The sequence below is a fragment of the Apostichopus japonicus genome, chromosome 9 (genome assembly GCF_037975245.1).
Source record: "Apostichopus japonicus isolate 1M-3 chromosome 9, ASM3797524v1, whole genome shotgun sequence".
In the NCBI taxonomy this organism is placed as follows: Eukaryota; Metazoa; Echinodermata; class Holothuroidea; order Aspidochirotida; family Stichopodidae; genus Apostichopus; species Apostichopus japonicus.
Genome location: NC_092569.1, coordinates 22196820 through 22223934, shown reverse-complemented (window position 1 = coordinate 22223934; position 27115 = coordinate 22196820). Strand labels below are relative to the sequence as shown.

General features: G+C 36.5%; 2 protein-coding genes and 1 long non-coding RNA gene across 9 annotated transcripts in view; 2 read left to right on the top strand and 1 right to left on the bottom strand.

Moving 5' to 3' along the window:
• The window catches only part of LOC139974333 (proton-coupled zinc antiporter SLC30A1-like), a 36964-nt gene extending 32000 nt beyond the window's left edge, over window positions 1-4964 (top strand). For all 5 annotated transcript variants that reach the window (XM_071981379.1, XM_071981382.1, XM_071981381.1 and 2 more), the window contains one exon: window positions 1670-4964. In XM_071981379.1, coding sequence (XP_071837480.1) covers window positions 1670-1687 — 18 coding nt within the window. In that variant the 3' untranslated portion in view covers window positions 1688-4964. The remainder of the gene's footprint in view (window positions 1-1669) is intronic.
• On the bottom strand, window positions 2455-22336 carry LOC139974334 (adenosine 3'-phospho 5'-phosphosulfate transporter 2-like). 3 transcript variants are annotated; one of them, XM_071981385.1, is made up of 11 exons: window positions 21825-22333; window positions 20149-20457; window positions 19439-19581; window positions 18755-18873; window positions 15244-15398; window positions 13637-13744; window positions 11761-11858; window positions 10778-10870; window positions 9885-9996; window positions 8535-8604; window positions 2455-7049 (listed from the first exon to the last, which is right to left on the bottom strand). In XM_071981385.1, exons 2-11 carry the CDS (start codon window positions 20264-20266, stop codon window positions 6890-6892), a joined length of 1176 nt encoding a protein of 391 aa, XP_071837486.1. In that variant the 5' UTR covers window positions 20267-20457; window positions 21825-22333; the 3' UTR covers window positions 2455-6889. The 3 variants fall into 3 exon arrangements, with proteins under 3 accessions (XP_071837486.1, XP_071837485.1, XP_071837487.1); XM_071981384.1 differs by having other exon boundaries at window positions 21944-22333; XM_071981386.1 differs by lacking the exon at window positions 10778-10870 and having other exon boundaries at window positions 21944-22336.
• Window positions 13751-14414, top strand: LOC139974336 (uncharacterized). The gene is made up of 2 exons (XR_011795452.1): window positions 13751-14135; window positions 14180-14414. It is a non-coding gene; the product is annotated as an uncharacterized lncRNA (long non-coding RNA).
• Window positions 22337-27115: the final 4779 nt, after the last annotated feature.

Below are 27115 nucleotides of genomic sequence, written 5' to 3'. Positions count from 1 at the left end.
GTAGTTTCTTGTAACCTCTCTCTAGCCTAGCAGTCTATGTTGTATTGCTTTACCCTGTGCTTTTATTTTTGAAAAACAAAAATTTTTTTTTTTTATACAGCAGAGGCTTGGCAAGCATAGTGTTTGGAATGCTTAACATACTGTAGATAATGAACCATGGGTTGATACACCTCAGAAACAACGCAAACATCAGTAGAAAATCACTAAAATATTAATATGGCCTTGCAAATATGTCCAGTACAATGGGTATTGGATGTCACCCATGAGTACCCAGTTGTTTGTTTGAAAGCAAAAGATGGGTTATAATTTGAATTTTTATGTGAAATTTTAGACCTGGACACAAATCAACATCACTTTGGCAATAAAGGAGCATGGCAGACATTTTAGCATAATTTTAAGGGCGGATATTTGGAAAAGAGGAATAACTAGATTGAAACACTCCATTCTGTTCAAACATTCCATTCTCTAATGCTATAGTTACGACATATTCTCGCTGATATGTTTGCAGTTGAGAAGAGACAATGAAGTGATGCACATGCTATTTACTGTAACACTACTGTCCCAAGGATCTTGTCCGCCGAGTGAAGATAAATGTGTTTAAAAATGATATGTGCTGTAGTATATATCCATAATGTCCTTTATCTCCAAGCACCTGCTGCATTCCTATTATAGTGTGTATTGAAACAAGAACGGGAAGGCAGATGGAACTTATTTGCATATTCATGCATATTCATGATTGATGATCACATGATTATTTTTATTTTCTCATCTCTCTGTTTTGGTTTATGCTGCTTCTTCTTCATCTTCGTCATGCTCCATTTCATCTTTGCTCACCCGAGATCTTCCTGTTTCTTAAATTGTATCTCTATCAGTTAATATCCAGTAACATTCTGAACTTTGGTGATTTTCTATAATTTCTGCTCATTAATGGGAAACCAGACATTTCTTACACTGTCTGACCAAATTTGGTTTTGAAAAGTACAGTAGCTTCAGTGCTATGTTAAGTTGGTAATGATAAGGTAATGACATGTACCTGAATTGACCAGATCTGTCGTGACCAACGCATGGACGAGATACAGAAATACTCTGAAGAACGAGGTTTACTATGTTGTATGTACAGTAGATTAGTATACAGTAGTTGCTGTATATTACTGTTGTATTGCCTTCCAACATATATGAATGTAATGTGCTTTTAGAAATGTGAAATTCACAGTGTTGGAATAATCTCTACAGTCCCTCAGTTGATGTCAATTTTTTCTGCGTTTATCATAAGTACTACAGCTGGATCAAATAACCTATATGTAGATTTGTATTCCATATCTTGTCAGTGTTATTTATTGAGAGGAGTTTAGAAACACCTACGGTCGTACCTAGCACAAGTTTTCAAAATATTGTATGAAAATGCCAGCTTGAAAACTGCATGTGTTGTTACGAACTCTATCAGTAGTTGTAAAATGATTGAAATTTAGGCACTTGTGATCATAAAGTAAAGTAAATGTCAAAGGAATTTTAAGGTGACATTTTGAAACCTGTCTTTGGGTAATGATATCCTTGAAGTTGTCTGTAACATTAATTTGGTCCATGAAGGCTAATTGTATTTACTACTGTATAAACTTCAAAATTTCCTCTTTTCTGTGAATTGAATAATTTTGTTGTTTTTCTCTGACAGACCAATGAGGTGAGGTGAAGATTTGAGAGGCCAAACCAAAGACACTGCAACAACTGAGATACCTCAAGAGCCAGCTGACATGTACGTTTCACCTCCAGAGAGGAACTCAACCCAACCCGTTCATCTTCGTGGTGTGAAACTTCTGTAAACTGTTTTAATTTCTGTGTAACACATGTGAAGGTATCTTGTTTGTGAGTTTTTTTGATTGCAAAATAGTACAGTAAATGTATCTTGAATTGATCCATTTTGACACCAAAGAAGCCTCATTAACTAGTTATGTAGAAACACGTTTTAGTATACCTCACTGTAACAAGTGCTCACCACGTATTGTTTTGATGGGTTTCGTCATTCGGCTCAGGAGAAGATCTTTGGCTTGCTGTTATCATCTTTTCCAAATTCATGTACTGTACTTCACACGATCTACTCAACTGTTCACAAAGTATGCTAGAATAATGAACAACAAAATGAATGTTATAAATGGGAAGATAAGTTTCTTGTTACAAGTCCAAAGTTGATCTTAGTCTCTTTTATTGTTTATTCCTGAGCACTAGATGTGTTCATTGACACCTATAGTGCACTGGACGTCTTCTGCAGCTTTAATGTGTTTTTATGCCATTGGGATACTAATGTAAGTTCCAATAGCAAAATGTGATAGATTAGTAAAAGTTTCTGATCAAACTATGGAAGGATATGTCCAAAAGTTTTTAAAAATTTCCCAATTTTGTGATTAATAGGAAGTTCAGTTCCAAATCCAAATTTATCTTAGTATTTGTACATCAGATTGGATTCCTGAGCACTAGATGTGTTCATTGACACCTATAGTGCACTGGACGTCTTCTGCAGCTTTAATGTGTTTTTATGCCATTGGGATACTAATGTAAGTTCCAATAGCAAAATGTGATAGATTAGTAAAAGTTTCTGATCAAACTATGGAAGGATATGTCCAAAAGTTTTTAAAAATTTCCCAATTTTGTGATTAATAGGAAGTTCAGTTCCAAATCCAAATTTATCTTAGTATTTGTACATCAGATTGGATTCCTGAGCACTAGATGTGTTCATTGACACCTATAGTGCACTGGATGTCTTCTGCAGCTTTTATGGTTTTATGTCATTGGAATACTCCCAATAGGAAATTGTGTCTTTAGATTGATTAGTCAAAGTTTCTTATCAAATTAGGGAAGAATGTGTCCAAAAATGTTTTTAAAAATTCCCAATTTTGTTATTAAAATGTTTGAAAGTACTTAAGTGCTATAAAGTGCTATAAAAGCATCCAGGTATTAAGTTTACCATTGAGAATTGTCAATTAATATAATGCTTGCCTGTGATAGTTTCTCCCTGCTTTCTTCAAAACTACTGGGCATCACACACATTTGATAACATTTTAACTTGCCATGTAGACTGTTTCATTTAATTCAGTATGTCCATGCTTATGGGATATTAGATTAAGTGTATTGCTTCCATTTATGTACAAAAACACAAACAAAGGTGCCCCTTTTGCTTCCAAATTTAGATCTATAGACATTGTTTACCTCCCTGCGATGAAAAACTGAATTGACCGTTAGTTTGTATTCTACAGAAACAAAACATGTGAAGATTTATAATGTTCTGGAAAGCTTTCATAATGTGGTTATTCTGAAGTGATAGAATTTGAAGGCTTTGTCTGGTATTAAACAAGTAACATTTACTGTCAACCCTTAATATTTGCATTGTTATATTGTCACTTGTATAAACACAACAGCAAAAAGCACTCTGTGAGATATGAATTGCTTTCAAGGTCCCAAAGTCTTATGAATTTTATCATCACAGTTGTCTATGTTATACTGTACCTAGTATTCAGGTTATCTTAGTTTCACTGTATATAAAGTTTCAATTGATACAAAGCTTGTAATTGTGTGTGAGATATTAAGTTTTAATACATATATAGCATGAGTGATAGTGATTAATACAGGCCTGTATTAACTAGAGTAGGGAGTGGCGTTGGATGGAGGTTAGTAGTAACCAAGAGCTTTAACATATCTATCAATTATAAAAGTGGATGAAAGTTTTGTATTAATCAGAGTCACCTTGGGACGCTTTTAGCAAATATGATTTGGAGATGATTTCAACGTCCAGTTGCAAAAAAAAAAAAAAAAAAAAAAAAAAAAAAAACGATATTAGAACGAAAGGTTTGTATTCAGGTGACTCAACAATTACGTGTGTTGGATATTTACTGATCTTGTGAATGAAGGACCAAACCTGCCTTGTGGGACCATCAGTTATTTAGAATGGTAATGAATTTGAATATTGTTGAATCATGGATGATCAAAAAATTAGTGCAAATATTTGATTGAAAGACGTTGTGTATATTGTATCGTATATGAGGATTCCTGTTTTGAACATTCTTGGTATTATTAAAGGATGACTATAGGCACATTTATTATTGATATTTTGTAGACTGTTAAAAACCACTGCTATTTAGACTAGGCTATATTGCTATGCGTTTTTAACTTTTTGAACAAGGACCCAAAGTTAAACAGCTGGGTTACATCTGTGAAATGAAAATATATGATTGAAAGACGTTGTGTATGTTGTCCCATCAATTAAAGTGACTGGACTAGAAAGTCTAACATAGATGATTCAGTCAGTTCCTCAGATGCAAAACAAAAACTGTTTTTGACAGCTTCAAATGGCATGATTATAATGAGCTACAAAGTTTGATCAAAGGACAAATGGTGTTCAATGTCACCCAAGGATATACTGCTGTCTAATATGAACTTCAAGTTTATAAAAGATAGTGTTTTGGTTACGTTATTAAAATTGATAAAACAATGGATTGATGACAACCAGGAGGCCTGGACTGCAGAGCCGAGCTGACATGAAAGATCATGCTTTATTTTCATGATATTTCAAAAGATTTAACAGCTGTAGAAACATTTAATTTTTTTCCCCTCAAAACGTCAAAGTCTAAAACATATCAAGTCTAACATTCTGCATAAAGTCACCCTTAAGTATACACTTTGATTGTATTGATGAACATTAATCTTCTATGTAAGTTTATATGCTGGCTGCGTTACTGTTTTTGAATTGTAATTACTCCTTTTATGCAATGAAAAGTTTCATTTGTATTAATATACACAAACTATCAAATGGTTCAACTGCTCTTTTTCATTTTCTTTTAATTTTTTTGGGCTGTGACGTCGTATATTATTTATGTTTAATATTTATGACTTGGCGATGACAAATGACATGGAATTATTTGAAAGGTAAGCACATTTTCTACGGCATTAATAAAAATTAGCACAAAAATGCACAAGAATTAGAGTTTGTATTTCTTGCTTTACATGTTTTTCGAACATAATTTGGCTGGTTTCAGGTAACCAAGATCATATTGACAGTTTTGTGTTTATAATCCTTCACATAAAGAAGATTTAGAAGAATTTTTGAAGAGTTATATAATTCCCAAGTTGCAGTTCCCTGATATAACATTCTGCAAGATATATATATAGAATATATACCAAAATGAATAAAACAATTTGAAAGCTTGTTCCTAAAGATGATTTAGAAGAAATTTTGAAGAGTTAATTCCCAAGATGAAGTTCCCTGATATAACATTCTGCAAGATATATATATAGAATATATACCAAAATGAATAAAAAAATTGAAAGCTTGTTCCTAAAGATGATTTAGGAGAATTTTTGAAGAGTTATATAATTCCCAAGTTGCAGTTCCCTGATATAACATTCTGCAAGATATATATAGAAAAGATACCAAAATGAATAAAACAATTTGAAAGCTTGTTCCTAAAAGTTATTTAGAAGAAATTTTAATTTAATTGTTAATTCCCAAGATGCAGTTCCCTTATATAACATTCTGCAAGATATATATATAGAATATATACCAAAATAAATAATACTATATGAAAGCTTGTTTTGCATATACTGTCAAGGCAAGTAACCACTGGGAGTGTTTTCCACTCTGGTTTTATTCTTTCCATTACTCAAAATATCAAACAGCATGACATGTAGCATAAGATTTGTGGAGGGGACTCAAATTTCCCATTCCGCCTACTCAAGTTGTAACCAATGTGGCTACCATGATGTGTCACTGCTTGAATATCAAATTAAGGAGAAAATTATCCTTACCATTCCCATTCTTAACAAATAACTTGATGGTTTTGTGAAGAACATATTTCATGCTCCACAGATTTTAGACTGGGCAAAAAGCAACATGACTCTATTCAGGTAAGAAAGAAAGAAACAACACTCTTAAAATATAGTTCAGAGCATTTGAATATATTAAAACATGAACAGGTCAAAATTAAATTAGAAAATACTTTGATAGGAATCCACATGTCACTTAATAACCTTATTAAATTATGGCATTATCTGAATTGCCAGCAAATATTAAATGAGAATACCTAAAAGTCTACAAGGACTTTTCCTGAGCTACAAGTTTCTCTGAATTATTCGATGAGAGATGCATTGATTTTATTTCTCTCCTCCATGAAAGAAGTGACGTTAACAGCTATACCAGAAGTGACCCGTATAGGTCACAGCCAGTGACATGCCTATCATAGAGGTAAAAAAAATTGAATGCTTAAGTTTATTAACTTTGAATACTGTTACAGTTATCAGAGTTGTATGATCTAGAGCAGACGTCATAACATACTGTAGGAAGTACATTCCCACCTTAATAAGTATTACTGTAACACCAATCAAAATGACACTAAGGTTCCACCCTTTCTGAGTTTTGTTGATATACGTATTGCTTGAGTTTAATAACATCTCCAACAACAGGCCAAACCATGTTTACTCAACACTGAAATTCTGCTTTAGGATGTATGTGTATGACATAAATAAAACAGCCGAATTTGTGAATATATCTTTGGTATTCAGTGAACACTATTTGTAGGTGTGACAACAAATTAGTTCCAATAGGAAGCCAATTGGTTGCCAGTACACAGCCAATGGTATAATATGATATATGGCCACGTTTTGTATACGGTACCAGTCACTCAGAACCAGCTCACTTAAATAATATTAGATATTAATAATAAATATTTTAACATGGTACAAGAGAAAAAGAAGAAGCAGTCTATGGGCTGGTATATAAATGTAAACGGTAAAATGTAAAAAGTATAACAAAATTCAACAAAACATGCACTGAACAACCTATAAATCATTAATTTCGTGCCTGTGGTAAGGTTTCCCTTGTAAGAATTGAAACATGTTGATTTCTGCTTTAAACTTCTGATGGGATACTTGAATATCTAGGTCTTCCCTGCAATCTAATAACGATTCGCCTGGCGCATTCAGCAAACTGTTCGTTCATCTTAGTTCGGTTCTTGCTGTAGAGGTTTAAATATATACCGAGTAGAACGATCATGCCGGACCACGCATACCTGCAAACGGGAAAAGAAAAACATAAAAAATTAACGAATTTAACCATATTCCTGAGACATACATCAGGGTTGTACAGGTAGTATATACATAATAAATTTTAGTAGAAGTAAAATCAATACCCAGGGACCAAGTATGAGTAAGAAGACTTAAAGTGCGGGTACTCAATCTTGTAAATGAAAAATCTATACTATTTTTCCAAAAATGATTAAACCTAAATAAGAGTAAAACTCAATCAATGGAAGTAAGTACAGTATACAAGCAACTATTCTAAAACAGACCTACCACACCCCCCTTCCCCTGCCCTCCCCCTCCATCCCTATCCTCCACCCTCGAGCAGGTTGTGTAAACGGGGACATGTCCAAAGAAACCCTTGGAATTTGCTGCCCTAGACCTGGAAATTTAATAGCGGTCATCGTTTTAACAGTCCAACAACTAGTTTGTTCGTTATTTACATTCACTGGAAGCTTTCTGTGAGTTATTATACCAAAAGTCTACATTGCATGTTACAAGCCTGCTTTTTTTACTTTTGTTTGACAGGTGTAAGATTTCGCAGGTGAGATTTGGAGATTGAGCCGAGAGATGATACATTTAAAGGGTGTGAAGACTCGCGCACAAAGAAACGTCTCATGCCGGTAATCTGACCTAGTTTCGATGAGGTGTAACAGAAGTGTTAGACACCACCATCGATCCCAGAAAATACACACACAGCTTGCTACCGTCGGTTATTAGACACTAGTGTACAGTCAATACATACAGCTACGGTCAATACCCACAACACAGTGTAAATAGCAGCAATGGACATCTCAGGTCTAGATAAAAGATAAGAAGGTATCACGTTTCATTACTGTCTGCATTTTGTAGCGACAAGAAGAAAACTTGACTTGCAAGCAACGGAAAGTTAACTTTTTCAGAGCACGGCACGAGGTTTGGGGCGAGTCTTCAATGCCTTTAATAATCATGAGTCTCATGGTAACACTGTGAAAGTTGACAGGTATGATACTGTAGAAAATAAGTACAGATCAAAATACTACAAGTCTGTTATCATCATATGGATATCAAAAGCAAAACGTGCCACAGCGAAAGATGCATTAAACTGGAAACAAACGATGTTATATCTTCGGATATCGGATGTCACTGAACACAACTCATACAATCTTCAAATTTGATGAAGTTAAGGAAGAATATTGTAATAATATATAAAGAATATACTGTAGCAGCTATGTATTGGATTGTATTACAAGTGTACATTGTGAATGATAATGGACTCACATATAGGAAAAAATGTTTGTCCGATTTTAAGTAGTTTGAGTAGCTGTATTACCTGTAGTCAGTCTACATTGTGTTTTCTTGATATATTAATTCAGTGGCTATACATTCAGGAATTCCAGATTCTCTAAACATGGTACTACCAAAAGTTAATAGATCGATTGATTGTTAAACTTAAATTTAGGTGAAACTACTGCAAAAGCTTGATATTAACTTACTGAGGTGTAAATGGTTTTTCAAAGGACAGAAACGATACAAAGATGCTGACAGCCTTTCTACCTGTGGTAACTGAAAAGAAAATCAACAGATCTTAAGTTACAAAATACCAGTATTTGTAAAACAAATTTTAAGTTGCAAAACCCAGTTCTGCAGAAATGCTCTTTTTCTGTCATAATTGCATTAAACAAATAAGAAAAACATGAAATATCATGGAAGGAATCCAAATGAAAGGTTACAGACACATAAGCCATGGCCAAGGTCAAATGATTAAAGTCTGTCACATACTTATTCCATTACTAATATTGATCTATGATTCATTCTTACCAATAGAAATGGACACGTCAGCAGTTGCAGTCAGATCAGGTCAATTTCTTAATGCTAATACCACTCTATACTCTCCTCTCATATCATGCTTCAAAGCACTCATACTGGCAGCATGAACAGTTCCCACCCCTTTATATGATTCTAATACCAATCTATACTATCTTCTCATATCATGCTGCAAAGCACATGTACTGACAGTATATAATTATTATATATAATGGTGGCTAAATGTGTTCCATGTGTCCTTGGCTATTAAGTGAACGAGAATATCAAAAGTGACAATATGGATCATCTAATATCTGACAATCATTTAACAACTAACTTTGTCAACAGGCCCTTACTCTTACTGGAAGCAAATAATATCAAATAATGGAGCTATCTATCAAGTACTTGGGGCCATCTGTATCACATCTAGATTTATACCAGTTCTGTCTATTTCTGCGAGTTCTCCTTGGTTATTTCTGTGTTGTACCATGATACTAACAGCATGCTACTATGAGTCAAGAAGCTTGGAATTACTTTCCCAAGCTGGTTAAGTTCTCTCTGTTCAAAAATAATTCCCTGACTTTAAGTAGGTCAGTTTTTTTTTCAAGGATTCATCTCAGTGAGGCGATGAAAAGGAAAATGCATTGAATGTAATAATAATATTTGATTTTTATATAGCGCTTTATACCAGCAATAGGTATCAAAGCACTTTACAGGCGTCATATTACCCCTGCAATGATATCCTGTCCCAGAGACAATTCCTCCAGTCGGCAGCAGTTATATACTGCGCCCAATGACAAGTTACCTCGCAGGTACCCATTTAACCCCTGGGTGGAGAGAGGCAATCGAGATAAGGCATCTTACCCAAGGACACAACGTAATGAACTAGGCAGAAATCGAACCAGCAATCCTTGGATCACGAGTTCGACACCTTAGCCAATTGGCCACCACGCTCTGAATGTGGTAGTGAAAGATGTGTACAAGTTTACTTGCAGCAGCCGATTGTGTTCCTTCAAACAAACCTCCAATGAATGACTCACCTGTCACTGTAACTAATGCACCAAACAATCTTATCAGCTGAAGAACAAATGATATACCGATATAGCCGGTCAAGGAGAATATAATCGCGTAACCGTAGGTCTCTTTAGGATACTGCAGGGAAGAAGAATGTTAACCACTGGAATTGTTGCACATAGTCAAAAAACATGGGTCTGCATGGATTTCTTAAAAGAATGATGGTAGTCAAAAAACATGGTAAAACTCTGAGAAATTTAAAAAAAAAATTGTTAAAACATGATACGCTTCAAATTATGTTAATGTTTTTAAGCAGGCTCCTGGGTTTCAAGTTTGTCTGAAAGATGCTGGGACACACATTTCTATAGTGGTCCTGGAGGGACAGACAAATTGTAGACTTATTGTCTTAGTATACATTGTCAATCGACCGACATGCAATGCACCAAGCTCAACTAGTTAATTTGAAAATTTTAGCCAAGATGTTACATAAGCATATTTGCTTTGCCAACTGTGGACGAATTAATATATTTGGAAGTGTCGTCAAGTTAAATGCGACAAGGCCATTATCAAGATCTAATGTTAGCGTAAACTTTGATCATGATATAATCAATTCAAACACTTATGCTGTGTTTTAGAGTAATCTTTAATTAGTGGTTATGTGAAGCAGAGGCTAACACAAAATCAGCAAAACATTAAAACTATATTTAGTCTTTATCAAGGCAGTTTAAATTAATTAATTTGAAGCATCAAATTGTTGGCTCAGATCAGTCCGTGTGATAATGATGATTGTTAAGACGTTTGGTTGTCACCATTCCAACGGCAAAATTGTCGTGACGGTCTCGACGGAACGTGGGATATATAACGCAACACACCCTGGCCTGAACTTTCAACAAATGTCATGTTACAAGATCATACTTACATCCTGACAGAAAAGAAATGCTGGCATAAGCTGCCCTGATAATATAAGTCCTGTTAAAATATACCAAAACCCAATTCCATATGAATATAAAACCTGCCAAAATCAGAAGGATAAAGAAAAAGAGAAGTGAGCAACAACTTAAAAAGCAAGCAAAATTTATATATATTAGTTAGATTGCTGCAATCATGTTACAATATGTTATATCTATCAAATTTATTATATTTATTAATAAGGGGTTAATCAACGGTCTAGCGTGCGTTACTCACAGGATTAATGCACGATCGGGGGATATAGCAAGCGATGCACGAGGGCGGAGCCCGAGTGCATCCAGCGATAGCATTAACACCCGGAGTGCATTAATCATGTGAGTAACGCACGCTAGACCGTTTCATACACTACAATTTGTGTGGGGGAAAATTCATAAAACAAAACATTTGGTTACATATAACCAAAGAATTATTAAAGTGATGCCCCATAATTTTACCGTGCGTTACTCACAGGATTAACCACGGTCAACTGACCTGAATGGACCAATAGGATTTAGGAATCTTTACTAGGTATGAATGAACTGTTGATCATGGTAACTAAATAAAGCTTGCTAGTGTTAAACACAAATATCACACATCCTGTAGCCAACTTCTGGCCTCAGCTGCAAAATTTGCAACTTGCACTGCTCTGGTGAAAACATGCATTTGTAGGAAATATTGCACTCAAAACAGGAGTGTACTATTTAGTATAAAAGTGAAAATCAAAATAAAATAAAACTGTTAGCAAGATGCTTATCCACTGGAGAGCCTGTGTAATAGAATGTGTAAAAGTAAGTTGGCCTGACGTTCGATCCTAGCAAGATCTTCTTCAATGGCTAGACGACAAGTAACAGTAACAGAAGGGACAAAAACACGAACAAAAAAGTATAAAAGTGAGATATTTCAATGCCATGTAGGTTTTAGTCTATAACTGTAACTAACTGGTTTATTACTTACTACTTCTGTGTTTGATGCTTGATGTGCTTTGATGGCTTTTTCCTGGACGTTCCCAATGACAGCATCAGCACAGAGTGCTAAGGAGATCATTAATACTCCTGTGATATAGAAGTATCAAAAGTTCAAATATCCTCAGGTAGGTCAAAAACTTTCAAAAGTGTTTGTCAAGTAAATAGAAATTTACATGGAGTTAATGTAACACTGTTGCATATCTTGCACTCTTTCTGTTAGACTGGTAAAAAGAAAACTGGAAAAGCCAGGATGGGCTCAAAGAAAATTATGTCACAATGGCAACCTTTTTAAAGTCTGCACTTTTTCTTCATGCCTATATCATGAAACTGAGAATAATTCAATCTCATATTTTCATGGGCCATATAATTGACCCCAGTACCCCTCAGGTGTATCCCCTGACCCTTCTCACCTAACCCCTCCTATCCTTCTCACCAGGTGTCTGCAGGTAAGAAATTATATACTGATAACCTAATTTGTTATGGAATAAAGGAATTTTGTGGGGATTGATAACTTTCCATTTATTAATGTGTCTGCCAATGCCACAGTGAAGGACAGCATTTCGGCAGACGAGATGCAAAAGGAAAAACAAAAAAGGTTCTCTCCAAATGGTATGTATATCTTATCCAGCACCTTGATCCTCCCATCGCAACACAAATAAAATATTCATATATTAAAGTCTGGAACTTTGTAGTAAATACTACAGAAATATTCCAAATGAATATCAGTAACAGACAATGCAAGGTATGAGAAATATACCCATTTTTTCAATAAACTTGCATAAGAACAGCAAAATCTTCAGTCTCTGTACACCTTCCCCATCCCTGCCCCTTGCCTCCCCTCCCTTCTTTTATTGTCAGTGTTAACCTCTTCGTGCAGCTGGCATTTCAACAGTTTCTGAAGACTAAACATAAGTCAGTGACCTATTTACAATAAATGCTATCCGATTTCTCTTCCGATTTTTATCGTTTTTCGATGTGACGTCACTTTCAGAATGTAGTCCGTTCCAGAACCCCTCAGATTTGGAGTACAGTAGGTATTCGAATATTCCACTGCATTCATTACATTCACTACTACAAACCTCACTCTTCGGCCTAAAACCGGATAAATCGGACCGTATTCCGATAAAATATCGCTGTAGTGTGACCGTGCCTTAAAGCAGCATTTTGCGTCCTTTTCTATGATTTTTCTCAACCTCACTGACTCCACTATGCCATAACGATAAACATAACTAGCTTATCTATTTAAATCTTATTTCAAATGGTGGCATAAAAGTCGAAAAATTTGCAACTTTCAACTTTGTTTTTCTCCAAGATATTTTCCGTTGGGATCCCAATAAACCTCGCCCATAAAATGAATATTTAAACACCACGAACGTCATTGACCAGTACGTAATACAACACCATCCTTGAAATGTGTACAGTCTATATGGAAGTTGTACCAGGGAGTTCCATAACAACTCCCTGGTTGTACCATGGAGCTATCTGTTTATAGCTCCATGGTTGTACCAACGCAAAGTCTTGAATCTATTTTAAGCAACGGCTCATAACTAAACCTGCACCTCTGATTGGTTGAATTCAAACTAGTGGGTTTGGGGGAAGTGTATGCGATTAATTTTATATGTGGAATTTGTCGTGGACACTTTTCTCATTATCTGCAAATACCATTAATTACTCGCCAATTAACGTTGATGGCAGGGAAAAACTTGGCTAATATCTTAGTTTCCTGTTTTGTGATTGATATATGTAAAAAACTCGATGGACATGTCAAAAAAGTAGAAAACGGCGACCAAACGCAAAATGCTGCTTTAAGACTATATGACAAAGAAATTTAGACAACTTCAAAATTTACTCTTTTTTTTTTTTACCTGTTCTTTCAAACTTGGGAGACAAAGTGCTGTCAGCTAATGTGAAGAAGATTAGACCAAGGCTCATACACAGGGCAGCAAGAACATCTATAGGACCGTATCTTTTGCCTGTAGAATATAGAAAAAATTGAAAAGAGAGTTGCAGTGGATGGTTGCCTGAATTTCAGTCACTTTTGTCCTTGAATAACTTAACTCACTCACTGCATGGCAATCAACTTGAGGAGGCTAGGGGAGTTTCTTCTTGTTTAAATCTTTCAGTCCCCTTGGAAGTTAGTCCATTAGTAGAGGAAATAGGAATTGCCTGTCGTGAGAAATTAATCTTTTGCTCTGAAGGAAGGGATGTGTGGAACTTGTGGAAAGGGATGAGGGAGCAGGTTGGGCAATGGGTAGGGGAAGGTGGTGAGGGATGAGGTTGTGCAATGGGTAGCAGAAGGTTGTGAGGGATGCAGGAGCAGGTAAGGCCTTGGGTAGTGGAAGGTGGTGAGGGATGAGGGAGGAGGTTGGGAAATGGGTAGTGGAAGGTGGTGAGGGATGAGGGAGGAGGTTGGCAAATGGGTAGCGGAAGGATGTGGCTGTGAGGGTAGAGGAGTTTAATACAGTCTTTGTTTTAATTCCTTTTAAATCATATAATATATTTCTAGCTTTGTGGATATTGCTTTTGAAACTTGATTTCAATTTTTTCTACAGTAAAAGTTTTTGCTACAGTAGATGCACAAAGTTTTATAGAATAGGAGAGATATTTTGAAGATATGTGTCATCATTAGATCTCGCATGTAAACTACAGGCATAACATAATATAACAATAATGTCATACTGGGCCTGATTTCAGTAAAGTAAGTTTATCCACTACAGTATATTCCCCTGTTAACAAAACTGCTCGTTGAGTTGAGTTTGCTACAACCTGTTGTTTCATAAACTCAACAGTAACAGGATACATTACAGATTCCTAATAACACATCATATATTGGCGCTGTTCAGTGGCTACTACTGTCCCACAGTTTTCTTTGTTTTTCTTGTCTCCATTTCTATTTTGAGTTTCATAACGAGTAGGTTCCGTAATTCATTCTCTATTCTGAGTTTTATAACGAGTAGGTTTCGTAATTCATTCTCTATTCTGAGTTTAAGAACGAGTAGGGTTCCACAATTCATTCCTACCTGAGGCAATGTTCAACTTGCTTGCCAAGAGTTCTGGTCACAGTGCATGATTTGTCTGCTATTACAATCTTGCCTTTACTTTTAGTCTACTAAGTAGTTGTGTACTGTTATATTTGTTTTAATTTTGCTGTTGTTTTGTTCTCTGTACTGTCAGTGGGATATAATTTTCCGTTTCATCAAATGGACAATACAGTGAATATGTATCTATCGTCTAACACAACCTGCTACAGTAGTTAAGTCTACCAATTTCAAATTAGGAATGATGAAATTACACATAATGAAACTGTCTAAGGAAACATTATATTTCTGATACAAATTTTTTCTTCTGAATTCAAGTAAGCAGTGAATTTTCCACAGCCTCACTCATTTTCTTTTTTTATTGACTTTCTCAGTTTTCCCAGCATGCATAGGGAAAGCTCCATGGACTGTCATCTGACTTTCAATAAGTTTACCTTGAATTAGTATGCCTCCGATCATAACTGGAATCAGCTTGCAGCATTTAAAGACAACTTGAGTAGGATAATTTAAATAGCCAACGGAAGAATTTGAAAGTCCCATGGTTGCCACGGTGAGGAACGCTAGGAGTCCATAGGTTGACAAAGGTATTCTTTGAAAAAAAAAAAAAAAAACAACAAATTTGTGATGAGACAGAACACATAAATAATTACTACACTGCATTTTACTAGAGTAGATTGTTTTAGAATCAGACGGTAGTAACCAGACTTGTATTATAAGTACAACAGCAAAATTACAAGTAGCTTCCTTCTTATTGTCCCCATTCTAAGTCTGCTTAAAATTAAATTAACCTGCAGCTTGAATCTGGCTTGTTTACATCCCTTCACCCCCCCCCCCCCTCCTACCCTTCCTTTCCTTAGCAGTACAGTACCATTACAATGAGTAAGAACATAATAAAGTGGACTTAACATGAGTACAAGACTGTACTATTTTCTACACTAGATTTCTAGCATGCCTTGAGCGTGGGTATACAAACCCGATACGTTCAGCATGACTGCAGACAGTTGTACTAGAATACTGTAAGAATACAGACTAGCTAGAATTATGGTAGATACAAAGAGCAGGTCACCTGTGATGTAAATTGTTTCAGGAACTTTGGAAAAGAAAGACACATCACCTTGATGTACATAATATTACAGATCAAAAACCAACGTTCAGCATGACTACACACAGCTGTACTAGAATACTGTAAGAATACAGACTAGCTAGAATTATGGTAGATACAAAGAGCAGGTCACCTGTGATGTCAATTGTTTCAGGAACTTTGGAAAAGAAAGACACATCACCTTGATGTACATAATATTACAGATCAAAAACCAACGTTCAGCATGACTACACACAGCTGTACTAGAATACTGTAAGAATACAGACTAGCTAGAATTATGGTAGATACAAAGAGCAGGTCACCTGTGATGTCAATAGTTTCAGGAACTTTGGAAAAGAAAGACACACATCACCTTGATGTACATAATAATACAGATCAAAAACCAACGTTCAGCATGACTGCACACAGCTGTACTAGAATACTGTAAGAATACAGACTAGCTAGAATTATGGTAGATACAAAGAGCAGGTCACCTGTGATGTCAATAGTTTCAGGAACTTTGGGAAAGAAAGACACATCACCTTGATGTACATAATAATACAGATCAAAAACCAACGTTCACCATGACTGCACACAGCTGTACTAGAATACTGTAAGAATACAGACTAGCTAGAATTATGGTAGATACAAAGAGCAGGTCACCTGTGATGTCAATAGTTTCAGGAACTTCGGAAAAGAAAGACACACATCATCTTGATGTACATAATAATACAGATCAAAAACCAACGTACAGCATGACTGCAAACAGCTGTACTAGAATACTGTAAGAATACAGACTAGCTAGAATTATGGTAGATACAAAGAGCAGGTCACCTGTGATGTCAATAGTTTCAGGAACTTTGGGAAAGAAAGACACATCACCTTGATGTACATAATAATACAGATCAAAAACCAACGTTCAGCATGACTGCAAACAGCTGTACTAGAATACTGTAAGAATACAGACTAGCTAGAATTATGGTAGATACAAAGAGCAGGTCACCTGTGATGTCAATAGTTTCAGGAACTTCGGAAAAGAAAGACACACATCATCTTGATGTACATAATAATACAGATCAAAAACCAACGTACAGCATGACTGCAAACAGCTGTACTAGAATACTGTAAGAATACAGACTAGCTAGAATTATGGTAGATACAAAGAACAGGTCACCTGTGATGTCAATAGTTTCAGGAACTTTGGGAAAGAAAGACACATCACCTTGATGTACATAATAATACAGATCAAAAACCAACGTTCACCATGACTGCACACAGCTGTACTAGAATACTGTGAGAATACAGACTAGCTAGAATTATGGTAGATACAAAGAGCAGGTCACCTGTGATGTCAATAGTTTTAGGAACTTCGGAAAAGAAAGACACACATCATCTTGATGTACATAATAATACAGATCAAAAACCAACGTACAGCATGACTGCAAACAGCTGTACTAGAATACTGTAAGAATACAGACTAGCTAGAATTATGGTAGATACAAAGAGCAGGTCACCTGTGATGTCAATAGTTTTAGGAACTTCGGAAAAGAAAGACACACATCATCTTGATGTACATAATAATACAGATCAAAAACCAACGTACAGCATGACTGCAAACAGCTGTACTAGAATACTGTAAGAATACAGACTAGCTAGAATTATGGTAGATACAAAGAACAGGTCACCTGTGATGTAAATTATTTCAGGAACTTTGGAAAAGAAAAAACATCATCTTGATGTTCATAATAATACAGATCAAAAACCAACGTACAGCATGACTGCAAACAGCTGTACTAGAATACTGTAAGAATACAGACTAGCTAGAATTATGGTAGATACAAAGAGTAGGTCACCTGTGATGTAAATTATTTCAGGAACTTTGGAAAAGAAAAAACATCATCTTGATGTTCATAATAATACAGATCAAAAAACCACAGAATGAAGCATTTGACAACTTAACAAACAGAAAGGGACTTGATAGTTTATTTGTCAGGCTTGACATCAATCCCACCCTTAGTGCTTATTTGTAGATTCTAGGTTAAGAAAAGGGTACAACAATAGTTAGTTCCATTGTTTGTTTGTTTTCTTTTTCCATTCCAGCATTCTGTAATGTACGGTATCACAGATATGCCCATGCACCCTTGTCATATTCTAAGAGGGTAAACATTATGCATAAGGTGTAGACACTTTAATGGCATTGAAGACTCGCCCCAAACCGCGTGCGGCCATCTGGAAAAGTTAACTTTCCGTTGCTTGCAAGTGACGTTTTGTTTGTGTCGCTACAAAATGCAGACAGTACAGTAATGAAACGTGATACGTTGTTATCTTTAGCTGGACCTGAGATGTCCATCGCTGTATTGTTGGTACACTGTGCTGTGGGTATTGACAGCAGCTGTATGTACTGACTGTACACTAGTGTCTAATTACCGATGGTAGCAAGCTGTGTGTGTATTTTCTGGGATCCATGGTGGTGTCTAACACTTATGTTACACCTCATTTTGCGCGACTCTTCACACCCTTTAAGGGTCCCACCACTGTTCTGAAATCTGATAATTATGGTGTATATATAATTATTTGCCTAGAATTTCACAATTTTATCCACTTGCTAAAACTGCCAGGGCATAAAAAGTCTACTGGCAAAAATCAAAATCCCACTTTTCTTGAATCATATACTACTGTATATGCAACCAAAATTTGCACTGGCGAAGAAAGTATTGATGCCTTTTGTTTTTTACTACCGGCAAATGGCAAAATCCACTGACCTTTAAGCCATTAAATAGCCTGAATTGTGAGGCCTGCATATACATGTATGCTCTGTGAATACATGTATGTCACACATTTTCTGAATTAATCTCTTAACTCACTTTCTGGTGTCCTTCCTGAACCATGACTCCAATAAACCAAATACTGTATAACAGGCAAACTGTATTAGAGTGAGATACCAACCAAACGTTCTAAAACCGTCCAAACGGAAGATGAGTTCCTGTCAAAATAGAAAAGTAAAGGTATTTGAAATTCAAAGGCAAAACAACTGCTCAGTAGACTCAAATTAGATGTTTCGACAACATAAACTTTTACTGTAAGAGTCCTTGAGTATTTAGATAACAGCCATAACTATCTTGAGGTGAGCAGCTTCAAAGAGAAATCAATAACTTGTTTGACATCTGAATGTCAATGAACGTAAATTTCATAGTCTGCTTCAGTGAAACATTAAATTATCCCTGTATATTAAACAAATCTCTGAAATTAAACTTGAAATTGCTGTGTTTTACCACTGGTTTTTGTTTGTCTGATATTTTGGCCATCTTTGAATGTATTGTCTGCAGATTTCCAGATGCTAATTATGGCATCTACAACATGAGTTGACCCAATTTGGGAAGCACATTCCACCAACTGTAAACTACATACACAGTACTGTAAACCCAATCAGATAGAACATTAAAAATCCTTCACTGGTCAAGAAAATGTCAAAAGCTACTGCAGTATATTAATTAATTTAAATAATGTATGAAATTTCACAGAATTAAAATAAAGATAATTCACTGTACCTGCATGTATCCATATATTAAATAAAAAAAGAAAATTCCTCCAACACAAAAGAAGAACTGAACAGAGGGGCTCCATCTTTGGACTGCGAATCCAAACAACTTTGGTTCATTGGATTTCACAGCTGGCATCTGCACTGCATGATCTGGGGAGATAAAAGTTTATTTATTTATTTTTTTAGTATTTTTTAAACACTTTATATTTTGTATGATAAATACTACTAGCACTCAGTTGGTGGTGATTCCTATATATCAATTATTTGTGTAGGGTGGGGTGGAGTGGGGGGGACAGCTTTGTATACTGTCTAACCAGGTTTCAATCAGGTCCCAGTTTCATTAGTTGCAAACCAAAAATCTGCATGGATGAGATTTCAAAAGAAATCTTAGGCATTTTAAATTATACGCCTTGAGCATTATTATCGGTGGATACTGTATGTCTGCTCTTTATATGTCCTCAATATTGCTATTTTTAAGCATAAGCATAATGAGCAACATTGGAAAACTGAGTGAAATAGCTGCTTTATTAAAAAAATACATGCAACTTTGGATAAGTAGAGTACGGTAAACTTGGAATACGTCTCAAACACAGTGCTCACAAGAGCCCTAGATGTTTGAAAACTCAAGTTTAAAATGTTAAATGTTGGTCCTCCACATAATATGCACAGTACTAGTCTACTGATCTTTACTATAGATGTAAATTGACGCCAACTCACCACTATTTTTGACATTTCTTCCGAGAAATTTATCAGTCTGAGAAGAGTTCATGAGGTAAGCTGCAGCGTCCATGTACTTTGGATCCACTGTAGGCTCCATCTTCTGATACTGTGCCATCTTGTACACAGGTCTTACCGTCTATAGTACTAAGGGAATTATATGTGTGTGTCCTGGCAGTACAACTGGTGCTTTGAAACGTGACTATGTGCACACCAATGTATGCATGCTGGTTTATTAACCTACTGCACTGTACATACAGTATACTGTATATTCATAAGACCAGAAAAACTCTCCAAATGCCAATTAATCTGCAAAGAAAGATATCACCGATAAAAAAATATGTCATGAAAAAGTTGCACTGAGCTCCCCTCCCCACTCCTCCCACACCCTACCACATATTTTTCACAGTTTCATAAGCAATATGTACATTAAATGGACAAGCTGGGATGTAGCCAGGATGAGTTGATTGTGGTTGCTATGTTTGTAATGATCTGGCTAATTTATTTATTAATATTTGTCTAAAATTCTAACTGGCATTCAAATATGACTACAGAAGTTGTGGAATTTGCAAGTGCTCATTGGAAGACCTTTACTACTGTACTTTGATTGAAGCTGGTTGGTATTAATAGTGAGAACATCTTTGTGTCAACTGTCCACACTGCTTTGATTTGATTTATTTGTTTTATCACATGAATATATACCAGTGAAGCTACTTCCCTGCAATTTGTTTCTTTAATGCAAGCAATTTCCATAGGGGTACCTTTGCTAATTGGCCCCACTTGGAGAACTTTTACAGTTATGGTGCAGTGTACTTGAAACTGACTTGCACGACTTTAAGTGACTTAAAAATGCTACTGTACCCTTTGTTTTAACTTGAATATAAATAGTACAACAAGAGCTCTGTCTGTACAAATAATCTACTGTATGGCTATACTTGTCTTGTTCTGTTCAGTGAGCACAAACATGTCACAGTTGAGATGACAGAGGAAGGTTAACATAGAATGTTTCTCAAATGTTGATGAGTTAGACCTAGCCCTATTGTATATCATTGTTTGACTTCTGTGTAAAACATACAGTATTGACAGCCATGTCTCTGTACGATACCTTGAGCTGGATTACTTCTGTTTTAATGGTAAAAATCATGAAATTTCCAAAATGAGTCAGTAAAATAGGTACCGAACCATCATACGTCACTTGACGCATGTAATGTGAAAGTTTGCTGAAATTACTGCACTTCACTACCAGTGAATTGCATCATGTCCTTATCATCCATGTATAGAAGTCCACTAGTAACGGTGATAGGATGTAATCTGGGACTCACTAAGGATGGATCACAGGAGCATAGCAGAAGGGGTGGAAGGAACGTTTACATTTCCGCATGACAATATCTTTGACCATCCATACTCGGCAATTGTTAATCTGTATCACCGCCTGGATTGGTCATCACTTTTAATAACAAGATTTCATTTCCCAACAACTGTGAGAGATTTCCTAACAAACGACATAATATTCACAACTGCAAGGTTTTCCCTAATAACGTTTACTCTGACTCAACATCATGCCCTCCCCAATCCCCCCCCCCCCCATCCTTAAATGTGTAGTCGGGTGAATAGACGCCACGAACACAGTCTGGCCTAGGTTAGCCTTACATGCTACAGTACATTCGTATACGTACATGTTCAATATCGTAAAATCGTATTTACTATTGACGATAGGACTAGTTTCGCGAATGTTAGGAAATTAACTAAAATCAAGTAGGCTAATAGAAGTCGTGTAAAATATCGTGTATCGTACCAAAAACTAATGAAAGTTTTCTTTTTCTTGAGCACGTTCTAAATGACAAATCCACAGAAACGTCGAAATCGCGGAAAAGACGAACATATTTTGAGGGTGGAGAACTGAGATTTAGTCTTTTGATTTGCGTTGGCGTACACAATTCGGGTGGCATACTCCTATTAGAGTCTATATCCACCCGCCCGATTGTTCTCTTTCAGGATAAGTGCCAATAAGCAGCAGGAGAACATCTTTATTGACCTGTTATCAATCATAATCTACTTTTTTTGTGGCTTGCATGTTGAATAACATGAATCGAAGTACATGTGGTGCCACAATCGTGTCAATTGAGGCAATTTTAGACCCCTTTAGGCCTCCCAGGAGCAGCGTTCGAAAATAGACACAATCGGCGACCGGCGTCACGTGACCTATAGTGGGTATACAATGTAAACAAACCAAGTGCGGTGTATGGCAACAACATGTATTCCCTCATGAAAAATCCTCCTCATGGGTATTACGATCAGGTCCAAGGACAATTAGCAATCTCAGGGTTATCATGGTGTGACTTTGAAGTATATTTAAGTGATTCACATGAGATGGCAGTAATAAGGATACTGTTTGATGAAGAATATTGGAATAGTTTGTTAAGTAAATAGAACAATTTTTATGTTAAGTCTCTTCCATTTATCAGATCTATGTCAACATAAAGAAAGTGGAAAACAATCTGATTTCTGTGTTTAATCCATTCCATTATCAGATCTATGTGAAAATGTGCTTAAAAAAAAAGAAAGCTGTATATATGTCTACTAAAGTTGTATTTATTTGACAAAATAAATAAATGAAAACCAGGTTGACACCGAACAAACAGTATTATTGTAAGTTTAATTCATGTATTCAACACAATAACTATCATGTACTGAATAGAGTATACATCTACAGTATGTCATCTACAAAAACAAATTCTTTTCAACACTACCTTGAGTTGATAGATTAATGAATGATGCCTGGCAAGAGGAAAATTATTGCAGTTACATGAAAACATCCTATAATTTGACTAAATAATACATGTAAAAATGTTGGCCTAGCCGGCTGAATTTCTTCATGTGTATTCTGGGGGGGGGGGGGGGGGAGGGGGCTGCTCTGACAAAGACAAATAAAAAAGATGACAATATGCAGGAGTTATTATCTGTGATGGTAAACTTTATGAGTGTACGCATGACCACCCCCCCCCCCAAAAAAAATCCTTGATCTGCCCCTGGTAATAAATACAACATGGAAAAATAATCATTTAACTTTTAAGGCAATGAATGGCAGTAAATTAACATTAACAACAATCTTTATAATATATTGGTTTGAGGTAACACCATGATCTCTCAATGAGTTGGGGTGGTTTTAGCAACTCAATTAACGTTTCGATTAGTAAGCTCTGATCGTCTTCAATACCATTGTTTGTTCAGAACCACCCCAACTCATTGGGAGATCATTATGGTTTCACCGCAAAAATTACTGGATAGTATTTCCACCATGCAAAGTTCAAAATCCTACTTTACAATCCTACTCCTAGTCCACAATACTTTGGTTCATATAGCACCTGCATTTCACTACTGATATTAAAAAAAAAACAACAAAAAAACTGCATTTTAAGGTACAGCCAATAATAACTACACTTGAGAAAGCAAGATTTGAGCCGGACAGATCATCAACATAAACAAAATGTAAAATCACTCGTCTCCTCCATCAGAAATAACAGGGTTCTGGAAGTTTAAAATCAAACAAGCTACTGTCCAAATTTGGTTTATAGTTCCAAACATGGATACAGGGATCAATGACTGGAAAATTCTGAACCTTTTGACTTTTCCTATGGCTCTTTCTACATGGATTCGATGTTGTGCCACAGTCTGAGCTCGTATGATGTCTTTTTCACTGAAGTAACCATTTTCCCTCAGGAAGGGGGGAATATTTAGTTTTAAGGCAAATTCTTGAAGGTCTTCTCCAATATTAAAACCCCGATCTGCCATGATACCGTCCCCCAGTGGCGTAGGAAGGTACTTTTGAGTGGGGGGCTGAAGACTGATGGCCAGCCTGGGGGAGGGGTCTAAGGGGAGGGGGTGTCCCCCTCCCCTTTGGATTTTTTTGCATTTCCAGGTGGCCTCAGATGCAATTTGGTGCAATATAGCACACTTCAACACCCACTCCATTTTGTAAACTTAATTTTGTATTTTCACCTGGCCTTAGATGCAATTTGGTGCTCCAAATGAGATTTTTTTTCTCATTTGGAAATGAAAAAGGGGTTTTCTGACTTGCGAACCGGGGGGGGGGGCGGAATGATACTTCCGCCCCTCCACATTTTTCACTGGGGGGGCTGGCGCCCCCAGCCCCCCGGTTCCTACGCCCTTGCCGTCCCTGGCAGGATTTCTCCACATTCAAGTTTCATTTTTAAAACAGTGAGAAACCCACTTCGCTTTACTATTTCTTTATCGCTTATTGACCCTTCGAAAAGTTGCGAAACAAACATCACGCCACCCATTGGGTCTACCCAATCAATGACTTTAGCGTAGTGTGGTGCTTATAGCTGCTGTAGCACTCACTCTGTTTCTGCAGTGAACTTGGCACTTGGACAGTTAGTTCAGTGGCATCTATGATTATGACCGTGTCTTTATATTTTTCTTGAAATTCCTTAGGTGACTTTTGGATGATTATTACTCTGGTGTGGCCAAATGTTCAGTGTTCCCAGTGCTACGTACAGTAGATTTATCCATGTTATTATTTTGTTTGACACTGTACTGTTAGAAATGTTGAAGCGTTCTGCAAGGCGAGTGCGGCTCTTATTTCAAGGCCCAGTTTCGGCCCAATAAGTGCATTGGCAAACAGATTTGTGTTGTTGAATTCACTTGATAAACATGCAATCAGGGTTGCTTGCAAGCGTTTATTTTAGCAAATTCAGCTGGAGAAAAACAAAGAATTGAAATCAGCAGCAGGAAAAAAGAAAAGAAAAAAAGGATTAGTCACTGACGGAACCAGCCTAGTTTTTGGGAACGATCGAATGTAATGAACCATATAACATAACGCGGTGTTGTTCCATATAACACCATTGAACAATGTTCTTATAGTCAAATGCCTTCTCTCATAGATAAACAAGTTCAAAACTGCAGATAACAATCGTAGTCAGGGTTAATGAAGCAACAGTGACTTTGTTCTAACCTCCGATTGTTGTTGTTTGTTGTAAGAAAATAAACAAATTGAGCATTTCTACAAACAATGCTTTGATTTTTGACTTCCTGGGTGGTGATGTGGACTTATTAATGTCAAGCGCTATAATAGGCCTACGTACAAGTAAATACGTACACAAACAGAAATGTTATTGTTTTCACTGGAAAAAGAAGAAAATAAACTCGACTATAGCCTACCTGCACAAATGTAGGCTACTATAGGCTATAGGGGCATATGCATTATCATGAAGAGTAGGGCAATGAAAAACAACTGTGCAAAAAATAAATAAATGAATGATAAGTATAACGTGTATCAGTCCTCGCCCTGCTGGCATACTGATAAAGCATTAAAATTCAATTGGTCCCTATGGCACTGCAGAAGTTTTCACTTGGTAAACCCGACTCCTCACTGGATAGCTGTCATGCAACTTTCAAGTTTCCGTATCACGACCATCAGCAGCTTACCTAGAATAGTTGTCACACTTGCAGAGGAAGCCGTCCTATCTAGGGGAGGGGTCTAAGGGGAGGGGTACAACGAGAGGGAGTGTTTGTTTATGTAGGTCAGCTTAGATGCAAATTGGTGCTATCTTTAGCAAAGCTTTGAACTGATGATGTGATCAATGTGTGGTATGGCATGCCCCTGCGCCCTGACTGGTAGCCGGGACGGACTGTCCGCTTAGTACGCCACTGGGGACCATGTGGATTAATTTATAGATATGAGGGTCAGGAGAAAACAATGTCCATGGTACGCTTCGCTTGGAAGGCCCAAAGTGATCTAAAACTGCCTCAATTGACCCAATTTTTGCACCGCATGTGCTTCCATTTGTAAACTCTGACTTCCAAGCACTAACCAAGAAATAGAAAACGATAACATGTTTGATTTACATCGAAAAGGTTTTTCCCGTTGCTTTTCGTAGCTTTTCTTGAGAACACTATTCCCGATGGGATTGATATCGACTCTAACTGGAGTAAACCACTCTAGGCTATCTGACGTCATGAGGTACATATCCAGTGCGCGTTCCCGTGACGATGAATGGTAACTAAGGAGTATGATATACTCGACGTATAACGGATTATGGTTTGGCGATTGAAAGTGTTCTCACTTAGTCTATATGCATGACAACCCACTCGGGGACACATTACACATAGAAAAGTTGGGACAAACTAAAACGAATGACAGCAAATGACCGAATGACAATTGACTTTGTACAGGGTTAATTATCATTTGCGAATGACAGCGAATGACAGCAAATGACAACGAATGACAACGAAGGACGGTGTTGAGTGGAGATAGAATGATTAACGGAGTGGAGTAAATGCGGTTATTGGTTTTCTGCGCAAAATGATTTGAGGAAAATAGCATGTTACGTGGTTGCAGGGTTTTGGTGTAATTTACGGATAGAAACCACAGGGAAAGTTTTTGTGTGAGAATGCGCTTGAGTGCTGTGCTTTTTACCTCTGTAGATTTATATAGAAAGATAACTGAAGCCGTTTCAAGATTATAGTATTGTTAGTTTCTAACAATTAATATCGGAAAAATGACGTTAAATTTACTTTTTAAAATCAAACTTACAATTTCGCTTACTATAAAGTGCGTTTTTATCTTGTCCGTACTAGATACCCACGAAGTCTGAACTGTGATATCCGGTTGAAGCAAATGTCTGTGCTGTCATTCACTGTCATTCGCTTTAGTCAACGCAATTTTTCAGTGTGTACAACATATTGTCATTCGTTATGTGTAACGCAATTGTCATTCGTTTTAGTAACGCCCGAAAAGTAGTCCTATACCCCCTCCCATCGAACAAAATCATCAAATTAAATAGCCTAACGAGCGTTGCGACAATTTCTGGAGGGATACCTAATTATGTTATAATGTGCTTGTAGCAGGGATTGGAAGGAGGCATTGATATCCCCATCGTTACTGCGTCATATAATGAAAAAGGTTTTATGGGAACAGTATTTACTCTCGTTTCGTCTCTTACTG

Bases quoted from the DNA above. Each gene is read 5' to 3' on its own strand.
- LOC139974334 (XM_071981385.1), bottom strand. From the start codon at position 20,266: ATGGCACAGTATCAGAAGATGGAGCCTACAGTGGATCCAAAGTACATG. The intron at 9,997-10,777 runs GTAAGTATGATC...TCTTCCCTGCAG, and splicing joins CATTTCTTTTCTGTCAGGAT to TATCCTAAAGAGACCTACGG. The intron at 7,050-8,534 runs GTAAGTTAATAT...TCCCGTTTGCAG, and splicing joins GAAAAACCATTTACACCTCA to GTATGCGTGGTCCGGCATGA.